The sequence below is a fragment of the Watersipora subatra genome, chromosome 11, assembly GCF_963576615.1.
Source record: "Watersipora subatra chromosome 11, tzWatSuba1.1, whole genome shotgun sequence".
Taxonomy (NCBI): Eukaryota; Metazoa; Bryozoa; class Gymnolaemata; order Cheilostomatida; family Watersiporidae; genus Watersipora; species Watersipora subatra.
In genome coordinates this window covers 3,701,524-3,722,935 of record NC_088718.1, presented here as the reverse complement: position 1 = coordinate 3,722,935, position 21,412 = coordinate 3,701,524, and the positions used below count along the sequence as shown (strand labels likewise).

At 37.1% G+C, this 21,412-nt stretch overlaps 3 protein-coding genes across 3 annotated transcripts in view; all 3 read left to right on the top strand.

The window, feature by feature from the left end:
- Positions 1-1,149: 1,149 nt before the first annotated feature.
- LOC137408713 (uncharacterized) lies at positions 1,150-9,211 on the top strand. The gene is made up of 6 exons (XM_068095290.1): positions 1,150-1,620; positions 1,664-2,310; positions 2,359-2,476; positions 3,709-3,894; positions 4,543-4,669; positions 9,027-9,211. The coding sequence occupies exons 1-6, from the start codon at positions 1,150-1,152 to the stop codon at positions 9,209-9,211; spliced, it is 1,734 nt and encodes a 577-aa protein (XP_067951391.1).
- Positions 9,212-10,203: 992 nt separating this feature from the next.
- LOC137408712 (uncharacterized) lies at positions 10,204-16,419 on the top strand. The gene is made up of 5 exons (XM_068095288.1): positions 10,204-10,236; positions 11,536-11,717; positions 14,874-15,015; positions 15,885-16,017; positions 16,403-16,419. The coding sequence occupies exons 2-5, from the start codon at positions 11,596-11,598 to the stop codon at positions 16,417-16,419; spliced, it is 414 nt and encodes a 137-aa protein (XP_067951389.1). The 5' UTR covers positions 10,204-10,236; positions 11,536-11,595.
- A 344-nt stretch (positions 16,420-16,763) lies between these two features.
- The window catches only part of LOC137408595 (uncharacterized), a 32,479-nt gene continuing 27,830 nt past the window's right edge, over positions 16,764-21,412 (top strand). Inside the window, exons 1-2 of the mRNA XM_068095177.1 lie at positions 16,764-16,881; positions 17,562-17,756. Coding sequence (XP_067951278.1) covers positions 16,803-16,881; positions 17,562-17,756 — 274 coding nt within the window. The 5' untranslated portion in view covers positions 16,764-16,802. The remainder of the gene's footprint in view (positions 16,882-17,561; positions 17,757-21,412) is intronic.

Here is a 21,412-nt window from a genome sequence, read left to right as displayed (position 1 = left end):
CAATGCGCGAGGATTGAGCAGAGGGGCGGGCCGCTCACAGAAGGAGTTAGCAAGGGAACAAGGGCCGATAGCCGCATGGGTACCGACCAATTGCCTGGATGGCACTCTCGACAGGGCGGGATCGACCCTGGGCAACATTGCATACCCCGGAAAGCCGGCCGGCAACTCGTAAGGGACTCCCTTCTCAACAGTGGCGGGATTGAACCTGGGTGCCGGAGGTTCCTCCGAGGGGCTACCAGCCACACCAGAGATAACATGATCAAAGGGCGAGCTGGCAAGGACACAGGCCACCGGACAAAGGCCAGTGATTATCATGTATCGTGCCATCGACACAGGGGAAGAGGTGCCAGTAGAACACCTAAAAGTTGGGAGCAGAGAACTGGATAACCTGCATCACATGTGAGGCTCTCTGCGCATACGACCGGACAGCGTGCTAGAAGCACACGTGGCCATACAGGGCCACGCCAGATGGTGTGCCATCTGCCCCCGGCCATGCAGAAACCACGGTGTGGCAAGCGCACCTTCTGGCTAACTCTGGGGTGGGAAGAATGATAAGCCACCTCCAGCTGACTTAGTACTAGCCCAGACTGACGGCCACAGTCAGATGGCTCATCAAGAGTTGTGAGGTGTGCCAGGCTGCAAAGCATGAAGGGACAAAGGCGGCCAAATAGAAAAGAAGGCTCTATGCTGGACGACCCTAACAGAAAGTGGCTGTGAACCTGGTCAGGCCATTTCCGGTCACGCCTAGGGGGAACAAGTGGGTGCTGGTCCTCACCGACCACTTCACCTGATGGCAGGACGCATTGGCACTACCTGAGGCCACGGCCCCGAAGGTCGCAAGTGCACTAGATGAGCGGGTTTTCGACCACCTGGGGTTACTTGAGCAGATCCACATAGATCAGGGGCACAGTTTGAGAGCCAACTGATGACCAAACTGTGCCAACTCTGGAACGTGGGGAAAAACCATCCAACTCATTATCACCCACAGGCCAACGGAATCGTCCATTGGAACAACAGGGCACAAAGATTTCTTGATGGCACTACTCCTGATATGGGGACAGAATGAGTGGGACCTGTTGCTTCCCCAGCTGATGAGGGCATACCGAGGCACCCCCCCCCCCCCCCACCGCAACAGGAGAGACAGTCAACATGTTGATGTTGGGACGGGAGCTGAGGTTGCCGGACCAGCTAGAAAGCCACCCACCACCAACCGAGTTTTTTCCTACCCATGAGCATGCCCTTAAGGTGCAGAGGAGGCTGCAGACGGTGCAAAAGGCGCTACGACAACGTCAGATGAAGGTAAGACAGGAGGACCGAGAGGAGCCACCACTGTATGCCTCAGGCGACAAGGTATGGCTCATGAATAAACGCCAAAGACGGAGAGAAAATCCTAAGCTACAGGCGAAGTTTGTGGCACCATACCAGGTCCTGAAGGCCTTGGGGAACCACACATATCTAGTGGAACGACAGGGCCAGTCTTCCATTCAGAGCGAAGGAAAGCTGAAACCTTATCATGCTTGCCAAGAAAGGTTGGGGCAAGCCCCGGCCACCCTGGAGCCAAGGAGAGGTCCTAACATAAAAGGAGCTCAACCCAGCAGGCCGAAGAAAAGGCAGGAGGAGGTCAGAATAGACCCCGTCCCTATAATGCTGTCCCCATAGCTAGGAAAAGTTGCTGCTAGAGGCTGCAGAAAATCGAGGGCAGGCGATAACTCCGGGAGAAAATCCGGCTGGACCGGAGGAAGGAGAAAGCCAAAGACGCCCTCCGTGTTCCGAGAGAATCAATCCGGCCACACGGGAAAAAGTTTCGGGAGAACTTGAAGCAAACCCGGTAGAGACCGAAGAGACCACAACACCAGATTCCATCAACCCTGCAACCCAATCAACTCCGGTCCGGCACAATCCGAGGCCAGCCCGGACCACCAGGAAGCCGGAATGGTACGGAGATGGGGTATGCTACTCCATGGAATTGTCGGAAAACGGTTCGGAGGTCAAACAGGAAGGCAGCAAAACGGTCCTCACAGACAGGACCAAAGCTTTCCCTTTAAAACACTGGTTTTCTCTCGATGACGTTAAAGCACTCGAGAAGATGGACTGCAAAGGTAACACCTCGCTACAGGATTTATTGACTTTGGTCACAACTAGCTTGAAAGAAACTGAAGAAGCACTGGGTGCACCGGAGCCGGTAGGTGTGGCAGCACCCAAGGGAGATCAGGAGTGGGAGGCGGCAATTGCCAAGGCCAGCCCGAGCTGCCACGGAGAAGCTGTCTCCGAAGCAGATGACGAGGACTTGGACAGAACCTTGACCAGAGAGTAGGAGGTCTGCCGAGTGGCTACCATAAGCTCTCTCCTAAGGTCTAGATTGGAGACCGTGGTCACCAATGGAGGGGAGAGTGTTGTGGAATGTGATTCACTGAGAGCTGAGCCAAAGGCTGAGCTAAACCGAGCCAGGCTGTGCTCAGTCAGGCAGAATAACGAGGTCAGAGTTTAGCCAAGCCAGAGCCGTGCCGAGTCAAGACCGAGCCGGAGAACGGAGGCAGCGCTTACTAGCTATATAAGCTCGATCATTTGTGTAGAAGATCAGAGCTGTTTTGGGCCTGTTCATTGCATGTTACTTGATCATTCTTGCACAACTTATGAACTAAGCCGAAATTTATGTATAAACTCATGCACCGAGTCTTGTAATAGTGGAGAAAAAGTGAAGGTCGCACAAAACCTTTACAATACTTACAATATTAATGCAAAATTTGTTTTCAAATGCTTGTTGACTTGTACATAAGAGCGACGTGTATTTGAGTATAATATATGACAATAGTTGCCATGTTTTTATTGATTTAACTGAGTCATATCTAGCACCATTTTGTGGACACTTTTGTACTGATCACTTGCTATTATGTGTTTATAAAAATTAGAAAATCTCAAAGTTGCCGTAAAATATAGATAATATTCAATTAAAGGCTGGCGCTGTGCTTTTCAACCCTTCTTCCAAAGTGGCTGTCAAATATAGGTGACATTCAAATAAAGGTGGCACTCAAATAAAAGTCTTCAGCTATACATATAAACACTCTCGGTGACACTATTTGTAGAACCAACAATTCACAGATGGCTTGCAATGCAGAAAAGGCAATGAGAGTATTTAATAAATAATGTAGAATAACAACTAGGTGTAAACTGGACTTACTACATCTCCATTTTTTCATGATTCTTGTTGTTCTCTCAAAGTTGACATTATAATTATTTGTTTCATAAAAGTGCATAAAATAAATGATTACCTGTAGAGTTTGGCACAGTCAGTAGGATCACTAGGTGTAACAATTCTTTCTTGAGTTTCATCATAAATATCTTGCGGCACTTCTCACTGTTAGAGATAGAAGTGATTACCAAGAAGATGTATCTCGGGCAATCACTGATTAAAACATATTGATTTGTCTTTAGACTTTGGTAAATGTATGTTATACAAATATCTTACAAACTTCTTGTTTAGATGCTTGTATAACTTGTGTGCTTCGGAGATTTAAATCAATATTTTTAATCAGTGAATGTTATTATTTTTAGCTGTTTAATTAAAATGCTGCTTCCAAGTTTGTTGACAATTTTAGCAGGTTTGAAAAAGTTTTGTTTGGACAAAGATGAAAATCTTAAACAACAGTTGGTTGCCTGACTTCCATCAAACTGTAATTTTAGCATAGTTTTCCCATGAGTTTCTTACAGGGAGATAGGGATGGAGGGAGAGAGAGAAACCGACAGAGAGAGGGAAAGAAGAAGAGGAAGATAGACAACAGAAAAGGAGAGAGCAAAAGATGGAGGGGGAAGAAAGAGACAGAGAGAGGAAGAGTTGGAGAGAAGAAGGGAAGGAAAGAGGGAGAGAGAGAGGAAGAAAAAGAGACAAGGAGAGAGGCAAAGAAAATTTAAAATATAATAAGAAAGAATAATTTATCACAATTTTTTTTAAACAATAAAAATGTACTTCAGTGCTGAGTATATGCTAATTACCTGACTGTGATTGATAGACGTAGTGATATATTGGTGTGATGTATCACTGAGAAAAATTTCATTGCTTGTCTTTGCTATTTGCGTTGCTTTTCTGATTTCCATTGTGTATAAAGTTACAACATTCATCAATTGATAATAAAAGGGGAATTTGCACTAGCATATGCTAGCTATTATAAATAACAAGCTCTCTTGTTAGCAGCAATACTCTCTCTGCATTTAACTCTCTGACACATGCTCTCTGAATCTAGCTCATTCTTTTTTAGGATGTGGTAGACTATCAGCAAAAATGTCACTGCCAAACATTCAGGAGTTTAGCAACTAATATTTGGTGGATCTATGGCCATGCATTGACAGGTTAGCGGTAGCGCTTGAAAGTTTCTGCTGTTACAAACTTTCCATTTTTACTAAATTAAAAATGAGTCATTGCTAAGTCAACTTAGGTACACTAACCATAAGCACTATGGTCTCAAGACATGGTAACCTTTAACAATGCCTATCGGTTTGAACATAACTGTTGCACTATCAGAGTTCAATAGTATGCTGTTATTTTAGTTTGCCTATAGCTCATCTCCCAAGCTTTTCCTTGCGAGAAAACGGGAAATCTGTATTTTGAGATTACGTCAAGAAAAGAGAAATAACATCATGATTGAAGATGACTTCCTTGAAAGTTCCAAGCAAGGTAAATTCTTTATTATTTGCAGTGGGTAATAAACTTGTGAATGTTGCGGAAGGTGGCTCATTACCTGCCTAGTTCAGTAATAAATAGGCAGTAGTTGGTATAGCACATAAAACTATTTGAAGTTAGCTAAAGTCAGCTATTGCTGATTTCCCAAACAGCTGACCCAAAATCACAGATAGAAGAAGATTGAATTGTGTAAACTAAACATAAATTTCATAGGGAGTTGCTATCCCATCCTCCCTAAAACTTGCAAACTGATTGGTTTAATTCAATGAAAACTGCATATGATGCAAAATTTTTTGTGTATTTTTAAAATCTGCTTTGATTTTGTCCAGCGTATGCAACAGATCGATAAAACAAACTAATAGCAAGTCTCTTAAAGATGAACTTACACCGAACTTTAGTAGTTTCTATCAGAAAAAGTCAGTATTTTTTTATCATTTGCAATTGTTTTTGATGTTTGAGGTGATCTGACTGCCAGAATGTTTCAAGATTAAATATGAGAAAACTGGATCGCGGTTAAAACGTTCAGAAAGAAAATGCATGCCTAATGGCGTCGCTAGTTCTACTGCTGCATGTCTGTCTGTCTGTCTCGTTGATGATATTGACTATTGCATTCAACTTGCAGCATAATGTGTCTCTTTTCTGACGATCTCTGTGCAACTATACATGTAGACGTCGCAATCGTACCTTCACTTGACTCAGAGTGGTTTACTCGCAATTAAATTTTGTCGATTGTAATTCTAAAATTTCCTGGCGGTCAAACTATCTAGAGTATCAAAAATGATAGACAAATACCAACACTTTTTGATCAAATCTGCTAAAATTTTGTGTTAGCTCATTTTCAACCAGGTACCCTATCACCTGTCAGTTATCGCATTTAACCAGTCACCCTATCACCTGTCAGTTATCCTCTGTAACCAGTCACCCTATCACCTGTCAGTTATCGCATTTAACCAGTCACCCTATCACCTGTCAGTTATCCTCTGTAACCAGTCACCCTATCACCTGTCAATCCAACTGCTTAATAAAGAGACAGTAGTTGGTGTAGCGCATAAAATTTTTCACAGCTAACTAAAGTCAACTATTTTTAGTTTCCAAACAGTTGACCAAAAGCACAGATAAAAGAAGGTTGGCTTGTGTCAGCAGAACACAAATTTCATTAGGGAGTTGCTAGCACACCCCTTCTTACAGTCCTAGTCTTGCACTATCTGATTTCTACTCGTTTGGGCCTGTCAAGAAGTTTCTGAGTGGAACCCGCTTCAATATTAATGACGAGGTTAAGACCGTAGAGCTACTTTTAAAAACACGCAATTTAAAGGTTTCTATGCTGAAGGCATTGAAAAACTGGTACGCCAATGGCAAAAGTGTGTGTCATTGCATGAGATGGTGTTGAAAAATACAAATAGTTTTATACGATTAAAATAAAAATAGATTGCAAACTTTTACTTGTAATAGAAAGAAATTAAAATGTGAAAGATGTAGAAGGATATTATAACGGTTAGCGTAAATTTTTCAAAGCGCAAGTTGAAGTTATAGCCTCACTTGTATTAGCACCTTAAGCTTTGTAGAGCACAGGCTATTGCTTAATGCCTATATCAACTAGTTTTGTTAATTTTAAACACTACTCAATTTTACAAAACATTTCATTCGTACTTTGCATGCATCTTCCGCATGCCTTCCATCACTATGTTTCCATGACATGCATGATGCACAAATTTGAGCCAATTCGTAAGTCATCCACATCATGGAAACAGCATAAATCCGAAAGATAAGTGGGTTTTGCTACTCGCAAATACATTTATAGTATCATTAATAGGTTAATATTTGACCTATGGGGTTAAGCGCCGGCATTAAATGCTGGTGTTTATTGAAACACTAAATTGCAAAATTGCAAAGCAACTTAATTTGCGTACAGCTCAGCATCGTGCGCATCATGCGCATCATGGAAACATGGTGCATCAGGTCACTAAAATTATTTGGTTTTAAAATTACAGCTGGTTCCTAAGAACCAGACATTTAAACACCATTATACAGGCTATATGATTGAAAATTAAAGAATCACAAGCATCACCGAGCTTTCCGGTAGTTAGTACTATAACTGTTGTGTGTAGAGACCAATCAATGTAATACTCAGTGTAGCTGACTGCCTCTTGTGTTAAATTAATTAGTCCAGTGCAGTATGTCACCTGAAGTTTAATGGGCTATTTTGGGCTGATTCATGCTTCCGAATCTGGCCAGTTCCGGCTGGATTGATGCTTTCAGCATTCTTTGCTTTGGAGCATCAATGGAGCAGCAATTATTTTGGTGCAATTTCTGGAGCTTGGCTTAGCGACTCTTGAAATTAGGTGGGTTTATGTCCCATTTTATTGCCTCCGCTTTGGCGTTGTCTGTGGGAATCGGTGCACCAGATGTTCAGCTCATGACAATAACCCATTAACCATTTTTTATAACTTTTTACATGCTTGGTACACCATATAAATACACGTCAGGAACTCACCCAGATCAGTCTCTACAACTCATCAAGACGGCAACGTTACAAGTTCGCTCTTCAAAACTTTATTTATCAATTTATGAACATGATACTTTTATTATAGTAGAGACTTTTCAAGCAATTATACCTGTTGGATAAATATTTTAAATATTTCCTAAGTACTAGCAAGGCTCCAATGAGAGGAGAATAGAGGTATGTTAATTTTTATTCATGACATATACATCTGATTTTATTTACCTCTTGTAATATCCGCATACTCTATTTGCATATTTTATTCATACAATTTATCCACTGCTGACATCATCATAATCATATTCTACTTTTTATAATTTCTAGTTTTACAGGATTTACTGGTCAATAATTATACCAATTATCTCTGTCAAAAAAACAACTCCAAAAACTCGATATGGGCCTCAGCTACACTCAGCGACCAACTAATCTGACCCAAAGAAACTTTATATCATTTGGCTTTACTAAATTTTTAAATACGTTCATACAGATTTAAGGATAGACTTGCAGAAATTGTCAGTAGATTCAATTTGTCAGTATTTTGGTACATTTGCAACTGTTTTTGATGTTTGAGGTGATCTGACTGCCAGGATGTTTCAAGATTAAAATTGACAAAATTTGATCGCGGTTAAAACACATGGCAAAAACAATGAGCGAATTGTTGTCACCAGTTTTGCGCCTGCATATCTCTTTTGTTATTGATATTGGCAAATGTGTTTAATTTCCAGAATGATGTGTCTCTTTTCTTCTCAGTCTCTTTGCTGAAGTATGACTATAGACGTCATAATCGCACTTTCTCTTAACTCCTAGCGTTTTAACCGCAATCAAGTTTGGTCGATTGTAACCTTAAATCATCCTGGCTGTCAGATTACATCAAATATTAAAAACAGTCACAAATGTTAAGCAAACACTTATTTTCTTTGAAAAAATTCACTAAAGTTCTGTGCTAGTATATCTTTAACTGGTCACCCTATCACCTGTCAATTCAGTTGATCATATTTATCCAGCCACATCTAGTAAATGCTACAGAGCATGCAAAACCATATATTGTGTTGTGTCATTTTGATCTTACTCTGATAGTTATCCCTAGTGGGTTTCAATTATAAACTCTATGATGTATATTGAGAAGCAATGTTTAACAGACAAAAGTAAGACTTATCTCACGACAGGCACTTTAAAAGTCTGAGAATTAACATGTGTTATTATCCGAAATGCCACACATGCAATATTTACAAAACTGCGCCTAAAGGTAGATAACAGGTATTTGTGACTGCATACTTTTGCTGAAGCAAGCTAGGAACTTCTCAGGGCTCATGTCTAACTTGATATTTGGTTTAAGATTTCTGCGTATGAAGCAGCAGAAACAACAGAAAAGAAAAACTTATGAATTCGCACAAGTGTGACATCGTTGATCACAAAGGACCTTCCCATGGCACAAAATGGCTCAATGCGTGGGTGTTTTGCTTCCAAACAATGACACTGAGTCACTACAAAATGAGAGCAACATGACTGTTTCCACGATTACATTGCAGAGTCATTAGGGGGGTAGGGGTGGGGAAGAGGGGGAGTGTGTCACTAAGCTATCGTTGTTTGTGAAACTTAGTATTAGCACTCAAAACCTTAGCACGTGTTTCGAAGCGTTCTAAACAGGTGCAATGATACAGGATTTCTCTCAATGCCACTTTATGTTTTTAATCTTCCATTAATATCCTGGCCTTACATGTCATGTTGATTTAGCTTGGTGTTATTGGTGATTCCTCGGAGGTCGAGTACGACACCTGCCCGTTCCATCGATTGCAAGCCGAAGCTGTCTGTGAGTAAGGGCATTAACAATGGCTCAATTATCTGCGATAGGCATGTCCAATGGCAAGGAAACCTCAACGACTGCAGTCATGCCCACTTGCAATGAACCATTCATGATTCCTGTCAAAACCCTCAGGTGTTCACAAGATGTTTACAGACCCATTGTGTTTGTCATAGGCAGTCATTTAGATGGGAGGCAAGCCTTTCACAACCAGGGACCTGCTTTAGGAACCTAACTCCAACCTGAGGTTCACAAGTCAGTTGTTCTAGACTGCAAGCCAGGGCTTGAAACTACCAGTATGAATGAGCTTTACAGAGATGCTACGTAGCTAAATATAGCTAAGTTTGCTATAGTTATTCTCTTATGTGATATTAAGTCAGGTCTAAGGACCTAAGTAATATTATAATTGTACTGTATAGCTTCTTATAGACACTTGTAGGCTGGCAGTACCGTGCGCCATGAGAGATCATCAGGTATTATCTCATGAACATAATTATTCCCTGATGCTGTAAGGTATCCCAGAGGCGCTGTTGGTGGTGCGCTTGGCTAAACAGCCTGTTATAGGTGTTGAATTTCTATACTACTCGCGCTAAGAAAAAACGCAACAAAGTTTTTTATTAGCGCTGTTAGCATGGCTTCGAACAAACGGACAAACAGAAGCATATTTTACTATATTAAAGATTTCATTTAAATTTGCCTTTTTTCTGTTTTTTGATTGTTGTATTTTTAAAAAAAATTTTATGTTTGAAATGAAATTAATGTCAATTACGTAGTAAAACAAATCATGGAATTCATCAACCTATTTACATAAGTTAACTGTTTACAATGCGGCAATGGGAAGCAGACGTTAACATAAAAGACCCAGCAATAATATAAAATAAATGTCTGACAAAATATGCTCATTTCCAAAAAACAATCATATAACTTGCGAAATGATTTTTCATAGCCAAACATTGATGCTAGAAAATTAATGAAAATCGTTTTGTGTTGACCCAACACTGTGATGATTGATTTCAATGTACTGCAGGTAGACTGTTCATAATACCCATACCGCAGTTGGTACCATCTGGATACTCCCATAGACTTTTTATGGACCTAGCCTTTGTTCCTCAATGTGTAAGCAGACTAAAATTGTATGTTGTCAGTTGTTAATCAATGCTGTCAAACAGATTCTAAGTCTTTATAAAAATCTGTTACTTTCCAGGATCATTTCTATACACTTTTAGGAATAGCTCCGGCCACTAGGCTATTTCCACTGAGGTATGTATGCGTACATGTAATGGAAAAAGCATTTTTTGTATAGTAACAGTAAGTCCGGTGTCCAGTGATGCCCAAGATTTTTTCTTTTTCAATCCGTTAGCCGGCAGCAAGCATGTAGATTTTGAAGATAAAATGTTCTTAATGCACGTGAAGGCACATTCCTGATCTTGTAATCATGTGGGTTTTCAAGAGGCTGATTCTCAAGAACCAGATGGAGTTTTAAAACCAAATATTCTTAGTGATCTGGCTAAAGGTAGGGAGCAGCTGTGTGTGAAGTTTGGACAAAATTGTTCAAAAAACGTGGAAACGCATGTTACGCAGACTAACAGACAGACAAAATGGGATTTATCAATAAAGATAAACAGACATCGATGTACTTTTAAAAACTTCAATCTCGGCTTTAGCTGAAATGATTCTCAACAGAGAAAAATGGAACACATTTTACTTTGTGTCTGAGTATCTTACTTGAGAGCATTTTGCATTTTGGAAGTGCAGGCAATCATGATAAAAATATTAGCAAACAAACTAGATAGAATTATTTATTATTATTCTGTATATAATTAATGAAAAATAATTCAAATTCAAAAAATTTTATTAAAAGCTAGTACAATCATATAAGAACACGCAATAGTTGTACGAGTGAACTTCGATATCTCAAATAAATGGAGATAGGATGGAACACTTTTTTATAACACATAAAATAGCTAAACTTATAGTAAAATAATTGCTAAAAATAGATAAACTAGTTTAGAAAAATTGTCAAAAATTAAATAACTGTCAATGGCATGCTGAATTTTACCATAGATGATAAATGATACCTAAAGTTTTGTTGTTATTTAAAATATCAAAATAGGCAGTTATCCTCTTTTAAGGTATATCTCTCCTACATACACGTGATTTTAATATTTTTAAAATATTTTAATATCTTTAAAATATACATTGTACATATATTTTAATATTTTAAAATATTATATTATTGTAAAATATTTTAATTTACATATAATATCCATGTGTCTTCAAGGTTTTATTTTATATTTCATTTGTGCATTGGTCGTGCCTCCATGTTATAGCTGGTTATTATGCTTTATATTATATAATTATATGTTATAAGTGCTTCTGTTTATCATTGATGTCACCACTAAGTCACTTTTTCTCAGGCATAATTTTGTTATATAATCGCAGAAAAATACAACATGCACTTGTAGATAATTCACATTGTACATGTAATTTCATTTAAATAGTAATTGAGTTTCAGTTCATAGGTGTCTGCTTTTGCTCTGATTTTAGTCTTGCTTTTAGATAACCATAACACTGAAGACTCACTGCATATCATTTGCTGCTGCTCAACAAGTCAGCAGAATGTTGTGGTCAGCATTTCTACTCCTGTTTCTGTTGCTGTCCAGTCCAGCTGTAGGCAGTCATTTGGATGATCAAATGAAGGATATGGCGGATGACATTGGCACTAGTCTCAGGTCGATTAGGTAAGGATTTATGGCTGCAAATAAACACTTCTCTCTGTGTGGTAGCTGGTGAGTGTTGCCAAATATACTACTGTATTTAAAGTTCCACTATTTAAATCTTGTGTGAATAGAGATATTGTATAAAAAGCCATTTGCCGCGTAGGATATCTGTAGCAAATCGCTTAGTCATATCCCATTTTTTGTGAATCTTTGAATAAAATATTTTCATACGACAGCGTTACTATACATGTCGTTTTATATTAAAAATACTTTTTTATGAAACGCAAACTTTTTGAATGGTAAAGGGCTTTGTTTACCTTCAAAAATGACTTTTGAAAAGTATTTTTAGCAACAGTTTACGGAAAGTTATTTTAAAACATGTAATTTATTAAGGATAACACTGCAAACAATAAACACCTACTCAACTACAGACTCTGAATAGAGTCTCACCAATAGAACACATGTTTAGGGAGCAGCAGTGGCGCAGTGGTTGGTGGTTCAAGTCACTGAAGAACCATTGGTGGTATTAAAGAGGGCTTCCAACCGCAATTGCTCCTGTGCCAAATCCCATGATTAGGGGCTGGAATATAGTCAGTAAGGCAGTGGTTCGAGTCACAGAAGGACCATTGGTGGTGTTAGGAAGGGCATCTAGTCACAATTGTTTCTGTACCAAATTCCGTGATTAGGGGGCTGACATAGAATCAGTTGGTTAGTAGTTCGAGTCACATAGGGACCACTGGTGGTGTTAGGAAGGGTATCCAGCCACAATTGCTCCTATGTCAAATCTGTTGAGCAAATGACCACAATTTATTCTGTTCCAAAATACACAAATTGTGGGGGTGACTTCTAAATAGGAAAAGCCAAAAGAAGAACACGGTTTTATTGTTGGTGAGCTGATAAGTCATGTAATGGTGTTGAAAGATCTTTGGCCGACTTCATCATAAAATCATGTATGTTTCATTCATTTGAAATTTTACTCGTATAGTATTTGTGCATATATAACAGCAGAGCACTGTGATCAGGGCTTTAGCAATAGACCTCCCGACCACCACGGTCGTAGGACTGAGCCTCCGAGATATCGAGAAAAGCCCAGCCAGCGGTAAGAACTCGGACTATCGAAAAGAAGACCGAGGAAAGGGTTGAGAAGAAACTGTGTATAAAACAAAGAAAAGGGGGAGCCTAAGCTGTAAATGAAAGTATAAAAAGAAAAGGAATCGATCGTTGAAGTGAAATCGTACTGCGCACACGCTCTCTGCATGCACGTTTTTGGTTGATTACCTGTCATGCATGTATACTTATATGTTTATTCAGTAAATATATATCTCATTGGCACTTAACACTTGGTGTTGTAGTTTGACTGCCTTGTGAAAAGTAAAGGGAACCGGCAGTTTCCTTCACACATAATTATTGTTAAACAAGGTGTGACAAAGTAGCTTTAATGACTTCTTACAGTAATGACCTTTTCTTACTTGGATTTATTTCAAAATCCACCAATTATAAAGTTGTCTGCTCTTAGTGCAATTATGTGTTAAAATGCTAATAGCCAAGCTGCGTATGGATTACTCCATATGCACGGATAAGACCATGAATTGAAAAGTTAGTCAGTATTCACCTTTAGTTTAGCCCAAAGAGTGAAATTTTTGACATATTTTTGTATATATTTAAATAAAAGCAACCAAAAATTGACTTAGCATTAAATTTCGCTGACTTTGAAACTATAGGAATAGCAATATAATATAATACTGTTCAAACTGATAGACAGCGTCATGCAATAAGCTTACATTCTTTGCAAAATGGATCTTCAACAACAAGATGATCACATATTCCAGCTCACCACACTTCCAAAAATACATGTGTCTATCTTGTGTTGGTCGCATGTGTTCATGCATTGTGAAAGTAATCGCAAGCGATGTGCCATGAGGTAGACTTATGAACAACAAATTTTATATTCCAGTTTGCCACACTTTCACCCATCACATCACAAAATCTTTAAACATATTGCGTTATTCCAAAGGTGCTCATTCTCACATTTGTGTTACAAGTTTTAAAATCTTGCATAAATTATGCCCAGATTAGTTATATTTATCTTTTCACACATATGACTGATGTTGTTTTCTATTTCGTTAAACTAAAATACTATATCTACCATTAAATGTTTCAGTTTATGAACTTTCTGTAACTACAACCTTTAATCCAGTATCCAGACTCCACAATCTTATTAGATTGACAACCTTTAAAACAGGCTTGTAGACTTACTCAAAGGTTCTTTATTTATGTATTTTCCGTCTTTCTTTGTTCTTTTTTTTGGCATGTAACGAAAAACTTCACTTTTTTGGTGATTACCAGTGCTAATAAAAATTATACATACGTTCGTAATTTTAATAATGCGTAGATAAGTTTTTCAATGAATGTCAGGTTATCTCAAATTCTTGATCTTAAAGTTTTTTTGAAGGCCAACAGAAGCTGTCAATAACGCTTTTCTAAGTGCATTTACTGTTTTAGCTAATTTTCGCATAATTACAAGACAAGACTTTGTATTTTTCAGTGTTTGTGTCAAAAATATGCTGAACAAAGAAAAATTATTTTAAGAGCAAGTTGCCACCAATTAGGATTGAATTGTCTACCTCATGACCAGTTTTTTAAATGAATAGATTTCGCTAATGTTATGTGATGGTTTCTGACAAAACCTGACTTGCATCAGGATTTTTAACTATTTGTTTTTCTGATCTGCTATAAAGTTCTGTGCTGATCTTAAGAAAAAAAATTAATGCCCTAGCTCGGTTTAACACTAAGTTATTTACATGATTAGTAAAGTTTAATCAATTATGTTTTGAGAAAACACCCTTTAAAGCTTGACTCAAAATATTCCCTAAAAGAATGACTGTTTACTTTGGTTTTTCCTTGGTCACATTTTATTTTGCTAATTACCAGAAGCAATCAGTTCATCGAATTGGTCCAAAAACTTTATAAGCAAAAATATCACATGAGTTCATGCTTAAAGCAAATGGAAATTTTTGTGCTTTGTTTCTTGCAATATAAGAATTCCTACAAAAGACAAGTTTGTTAGAAACCATCACATATTTCCTTTATAGGCTGATTTTATGAACAATTCTGCATTGAACTCATTGACTGAATGATCTCTTAGATTTGAAGGCATGAAGTTGGTTTTTTTTTCAGCTCTGCCCACAACCACAAAGTTGATTGGCTGTTTGTGGTAGACCACGGAGGATTCACCAATGACAATATGCGATTGCAGTACTCCAACTTCTTCGTGCAGCAGTTAGCAACCAACCTTTACATCTCACCCATGAATTCTCAGGTAATTTATGTTCTCAGCCCAAAATTTAAGAAACTGTTGCACTATAGACTTGGTTAATGTAGCATGATAGAGCTACATAGAACACATTTTTTGGACAATAATCTAACTTACAATAGATATAAGTTACATTAACCCAATTATTATACTTGTGATTCTTTCCATATTTAGTTTTTAACTTTTACTAGCTTTACTCAACTTTACATTTATTTGCAAAAGTATGTTTGAAAATTTTTTGATGTTTTGAAAAGTACTTCTTATGTATAGACCAACACTCGCCCAATTTTTGTGTCATATGTAACAATGTTTTTTACGAAGGCAAGTTGAAATTTAATGGAAATGGCAAGATGGCTGTCTGACGTGTCTTGCTTGACAGATAGCCAGGCTGAATTATAACATATTTTCTGCATTTGAAGGTAGCCAATGACTGTAGGCATAAGATGAACTATTCTATGTAGGGATTAAATTGAGCTTGTGATTGGCACAGCTAATCAATAACAGTAAATAACCTCTAAGTAACACTGGCTTACCTAACTTGTTTGCATCACATTATTCAGTTGAATTTTGTGCTTCAACGAATTTCTGACTCCTTTGATTGATTTCATTTGATATTAACTGTATTTTATTAGCTGATGCTGACAAAAGCTAATCAGGGCGTGTGAAACTTTTGATATATCAAGTTTTATTAAAATTTATTTTAGAGATTGTCTCCATACTGTTTTTAGCTAAATGCTTCTTATCATTGTATCGGCTTTGGGACAGCCCCCAATTATTTATGTACTACCTTTTGCTTTTTGCTCTAAATCCATCAAGAAAGATAAAACTGAAATGCATAGACACAGGAAAATCCAGTGATGTATTTCCTTAATTAGGCGGGAGTCCTTACATACGGCGCGACGACTAACCTCCAGATACCACTCGATGTCAGTGACGGTAATCAGTGTGAGTTTAACAAAATGGTTAACAAGTTGGTGCTGACTGCCGGACAATCGGACATGAATCAAGGTGAGCAGGAATGTTAGTTTGCTGGGGCTGTTCATCTGTGTCTACATGTACGTAGAATAACATTGGCTTACATCAAGGCTTCCCTTTTCATTTTTATTACCGTCTCTCTCTGATTTGTCCTTCCTTGCTCTCTTATAACAACCTTTCAACTTTTATATTGTAAAGGAAGCCCAAAAGAGTCTTTCATGTCACACCACACCAATCTAAATCAACAGCACAGTGGTAGTTCAGTATGGATGAATATATTTGATATAATTATAAGCAATATACAATAAAGCACATACAGTATAATGAGAAGGCTCAAATATGCTGTGTCATGCATTTTTGTATCACGTCGAGTCGTAACGTGCTGAGCCTGAGTTGTGCATTCTGTTCCCTTATATAGGACTCTCTGTTAGGTAGTCTTCGCTCCGCTGTATCTGGCCTTTTGTTGATATCCTGGATAAGGTAAGTTGCGTCTAGTTGATAAACCTGCTCGGCACAGGGCTGGCTAGCTAACATCACACATGTTAAAAGATCATCTAGCAAATTTCAAATTTTTGGTTAATCAATGCTTGCTCCAACCCAAATGGGAAACTCACAATACATGTGTTTATTTAATGCAACAATGTTTCCTATAAAAATTCTGCTTGGGATCAATGTGAAGAGCAAATGGATAGATATTTTTTGTGAAACATGACACTCAAATCGATTACTAGCCTGAGAGCAACGTTTTTGTTATTACAGCATTACATGATGGTATTAAAGAGTTGACGAATAATGGAAGAGACTCAGCTCATCAAGTTATGATACTAGTCACGTCTGCGAGCTGGGAGAACGTTGGTACCAACCCGTATGAGAATGTAGCAAAGGCTAAAAACATTGGTATAAATATATACTCTATTTAAAAAATTTCTTCGTTTGTTTGCCATGATGTCAAAATTTAAAGGTGAGAGCTTGTTATGAGGCTGCAACTTTTTCTAGAGATTTCATTTACTTTCCATTTACTATAGACAAATAGCACAATGTTTTGTATCAAGCAATATGGATTCGTGCTAAAAATATGTTGCAAGTGTTTTAGTCATAATAGCATTTCATAAACCTTTGTGGCAGGTGCTTTAGTCACAATGATATGCCATTGACTTAAGTTGCAGGTTTTTTTAGTCATAATGGTATGCCATTGACTTATGTTGCAGGTACTCTAGTAATGATGGTATACTATTAACTTATGTTGCAGCTACTCTAGTCATGATGGTATGCCATTAACTTATGTTGCAGCTACTCTAGTCATGATGGTATGCTATTAACTTATGTTGCAGGTACTCTAGTCATGATGGTATGCTATTAACTTGTGTGGCAGGTACTTTAGTCATGACTGTATGCTATTAACTTATGTTGCAGCTACTCTAGTCATGATGGTATGCCATTAACTTATGTTGCAGCTACTTTAGTCATGATGGTATACTATTAACTTGTGTGGCAGGTACTTTAGTCATGACTGTATGCTATTGACTTATGTTGCAGGTACTCTAGTCATGACTGTATGCTATTGACTTATGTTGCAGGTACTCTAATTGTGATAGTTCTAGTGTTCGACAGATCTCAGAGTCTTGTTGCACCAGTTATACTTGGCTTTGCGAGTGAAAGAAAAGTTCCATCGAAGGTAGTTGGCAGACCTTCCATCGAACAAAGGAAATACGCTTTTGAGATTGAGGCTAAGCGTGAAAACCTTCGACGACTATACAGACACTTTCTTCTATGTAAGACCTCACTTCTTATTGTTTTGTCAAGCCTTCTTACATGCATTTATATATTATATATATTGTATATATAATATATATATATATATACTGATGAAGAAGAAGGTTGCAGTTCACTAGAAGAGAGTGCTCAATATTAAAATAGAGCATTTATATAAACTATATTAAGAACTGAAAACTTTTAAAACATTTTACAACTTAAAGTTTCATGGTTGCTACCATTCATGGAACTTACATTGATGAATGGTAGCAACCATGAAACTTTAAGTTGTAAAATGTTTTAAAAGTTTTCAGTTCTTAATATAGTTTTTATATATATATATATATATATATATATATATATGTATATATATACATATATACATGTATATATATACCTATATATATACATATATATATATATATATATATGTATATATATATATATATATACCCCAGTGTATTAATTGGAAAATTAAATAGTTCACTTATCTTTACAGCTACTGACAGTTTCCTGCTGTTGCATTCTTCAGGCTGTAAACTTCAAACGTCAACTTTATGTTGAGCCCTCTGATTTTAGTTCTAAGTAGGATAAATTTCAATACACCAGTGTATTATATATATATAAATATATATCTCAGTGCTTGTCTTTTTGTTAAACCCTGTGTCCAGGTATAGCAATTACAATCTAGCAATGAAAAATCCGCATGACACCGGATATGATCTCAGGGCGTCCAGATTTGAAGGTGGTGAACTTAACCATTAGACTACAGGAAAAACATTATAATCAAAGTGCCAATAATCATTACGTTGGTTAAGATACTCACATTTTAAGCGCTTGCTTGATGTTAATAAAGAGCACTGTTGATCATTACGCGTAACAATTATTGAGCTGGACCAACACGCAGGTATTTTTTAGTAATGATTTTAGTAAGATCTAGCTTTTCAGGTAAGTTACTCAAATTCATTAGGTAATTATATATAGTAGAATAAACATTAACAGTCAAAAACCACCATACAATTTTAGTTTCTTCAGAGATCTGTTTGGTATTATAAAGTTTTTATATTTTTCTAGTTGTTAGTTTATTAGTTTTTTATATAATTCCCACAAGAAGACACTTTAATTCCGTTGATCTGTTTTATAGCCAAAATATCTTTGCTAAAACTGGTTACACTTAGTAATAAAGCAAATGCATTACATGAAGATATAAAGAGAGATGTAGAAAAGTATACTAATATGCCAGTAATCTAGAAATTGGTTTTTCATTATTATATATTTAAGACATGTGGACAGAAGTAAAGGCTCAGCGATGCTTCGGTTAAAAAGTAGAGGCGGTCATAGATATATGTGACGTTTCTTACTCCAACTTAATATAACTTACTCTAACACTAGTCATGTCTAAACTAACTTGAATTGTAGATTTGTTGCTACTTTCATATTTCTACTTATTTTTAATTTTCTGTTTTTTTACAGTTACCGTATTTTTCGGACTATTAACCGCACCCCCTGCGCCCAACCGCATCCGCTCTATTTTTAAAAAACTGATAATAAAACAATACATAGGCTGCACCTTTGTATAGGCCGCAGAAATCATAACAGTGTTTTTTAGCATGGCCGCAACTTTGCTGGTTAATACAGAACAGTAGTCCAAAAAATACTGTACTACCAAACCTGCAAGTTTCAAGAAACCGAGTGATGTTTATTAGAATTTATTTTTGGTGTCAGATCAAGTATTCCCTAGAATTTCTAGGCTTATGTTAAAAATAAACTTGCAATCAATATTTAGGAGACGCTTTGGTACCTATTACAAAATACTGATACTTTATTATCAGAAGGTATCCGTATTTATTTATAATTTGCAATTGTTTTTGATGTTTGAGGTTATCTGACTGTCCAGATGTTTCAAGATTAAAATTGAAAGATCTTTAATGCGGTTAAAATGCTCAGATCAAGCGAATGTCTGATTATGGCATCTATAGTTGCAAAGAGACCAACGGAATAGAAAAGCGTAATGCTGCAACTTAAATACAATATTCAATACCAATTATAGCAATGATAACTATTAACATTATTTCATACTTTTTTTTGCTTCTGAGCCTTTTAAAGGTTGGCTTGCAAAAAACTCCACATTAAAGTTATTTGGTATTAAAAGATTCACCATGTCTTGCTCTGCACCTACACTGATTCCAATCTACGGCGTTTTCACTATGGCTGCGATTAACTGTTTGTTTTTGAGCTTTTGAGAGCTTGTAATCACATTTCCACATTACATGTATTTGCACCTACAACACAGCAGAGTGAGACATGGTTAATCTTTTAATACCAAACAACTGTAATGCGAATTTTGTTGCAAGTCAACCTTTAACCGGGATTGAGTTTTGTCGATTTTAATCTTGAAACAGCTTGTCAGTCTGATCAGCTCAAACATCAAAACCAATCGCAAACGATCAAAAAATACGGATACTTTCTACTGATATTTTGAGCAAGTTTATTTTTAAATTCGCATTCCTAGCATTCAGTAATATCAGCGACATGGATAGACAACTTACAAATAAATATTTAGCAATTTGCATGCAAAGGCAATTATAGAGTTTTGATTGCATCATAAAATAGATATCAGAGCTATTACGATAAGCAAGACAGTAGCGCAACAGCAGGCTCGACATGTTGAGCATATACTGTCTTATTATTAGCTGTTCTTTTAAATGTATAACTTTATAGTGGCATTGATAATCATCAAAAAATAATGTTTTTCATTACGTGCTAAAAAGAAAAAAAATGAACAAACATGGTAAGAAATAATATGAGTTGAAATAAACTGTTTTGAAAGTCGGTAATCTAATAGTATTGCGGAGGAGTCGGAATAGTGAATTGTAGATGGTAGTAACAGAATGTTTGTAAACTGAAACATACGATGATAGATGTAGTATGTTGGGGTCGCGGAATAAAAAACAATGTTTGTCATATATGTAGAAAGATAAATACAAATATTCTAGGCATAATTTATGCAGGATTTTGAAACCTGTAACACAAATGCAGAAACGATTAAGTATGGGATAAGGCAATATGTTCCAAGATTTTGTGGTGTGACAGCCTACACCTTGTGATGTGAAATCTTATACAACCGGTTGGCATTGATTACTGTGAATACATAGGTGTTAACTTTGCTATTCTATTTGGCACTTTCCTACCTAAATGCTGTTTTCCTTGGTATGTGGCAGTTATAATAGCAGCTCTAATCTATTAACTGCATTCAGTGGCTGGTGAGCTGTTAAAAAGTTTTTTATGTGAAATCACACATTTGTATCTAAGATTTTTGTAACTAACTAAAATATACAGATATACTTGGCTCAAAGAACAGCTACAGTTCTGATCAGTCATTTGACCAATTAAATTGTGACCAATAAACAGTCATTTATCTCACCAATAAATCGTCGGTGTTCAAACCATGCATATTGGACAATCGTTCAAAAACTCACAGCTGAATTTCGCAGTGATCTCATTAAATAAAATTAAATCGTTGTTGGGACAGGTACAAGGCTTTCACTTGCATCTCCTTTGATTGTTTCTGTTTTCTGTTTTAATGAGTTTGGAGACTTCTATTAGATAAATATTCTTGCAATATGTGGTTGGAGAATGTCATTCAAAGTTAATTTTCATGCTAGTGCCACTAAAC

Excerpts from the sequence above, each read along its gene's own strand:
- LOC137408713 (XM_068095290.1), top strand. The coding sequence starts at position 1,150 with ATGTTGATGTTGGGACGGGAGCTGAGGTTGCCGGACCAGCTAGAAAGC. Across the intron at positions 3,895-4,542 it reads AAAAAGAGACAAGGAGAGAG|TTTGCCTATAGCTCATCTCC; the intron begins GCAAAGAAAATT and ends CTGTTATTTTAG. Across the intron at positions 4,670-9,026 it reads CCTTGAAAGTTCCAAGCAAG|GCATGTCCAATGGCAAGGAA; the intron begins GTAAATTCTTTA and ends TATCTGCGATAG.
- LOC137408712 (XM_068095288.1), top strand. The coding sequence starts at position 11,596 with ATGTTGTGGTCAGCATTTCTACTCCTGTTTCTGTTGCTGTCCAGTCCA. Across the intron at positions 11,718-14,873 it reads ACTAGTCTCAGGTCGATTAG|CTCTGCCCACAACCACAAAG; the intron begins GTAAGGATTTAT and ends TTTTTTTTTCAG. Across the intron at positions 15,016-15,884 it reads TCTCACCCATGAATTCTCAG|GCGGGAGTCCTTACATACGG; the intron begins GTAATTTATGTT and ends TTCCTTAATTAG.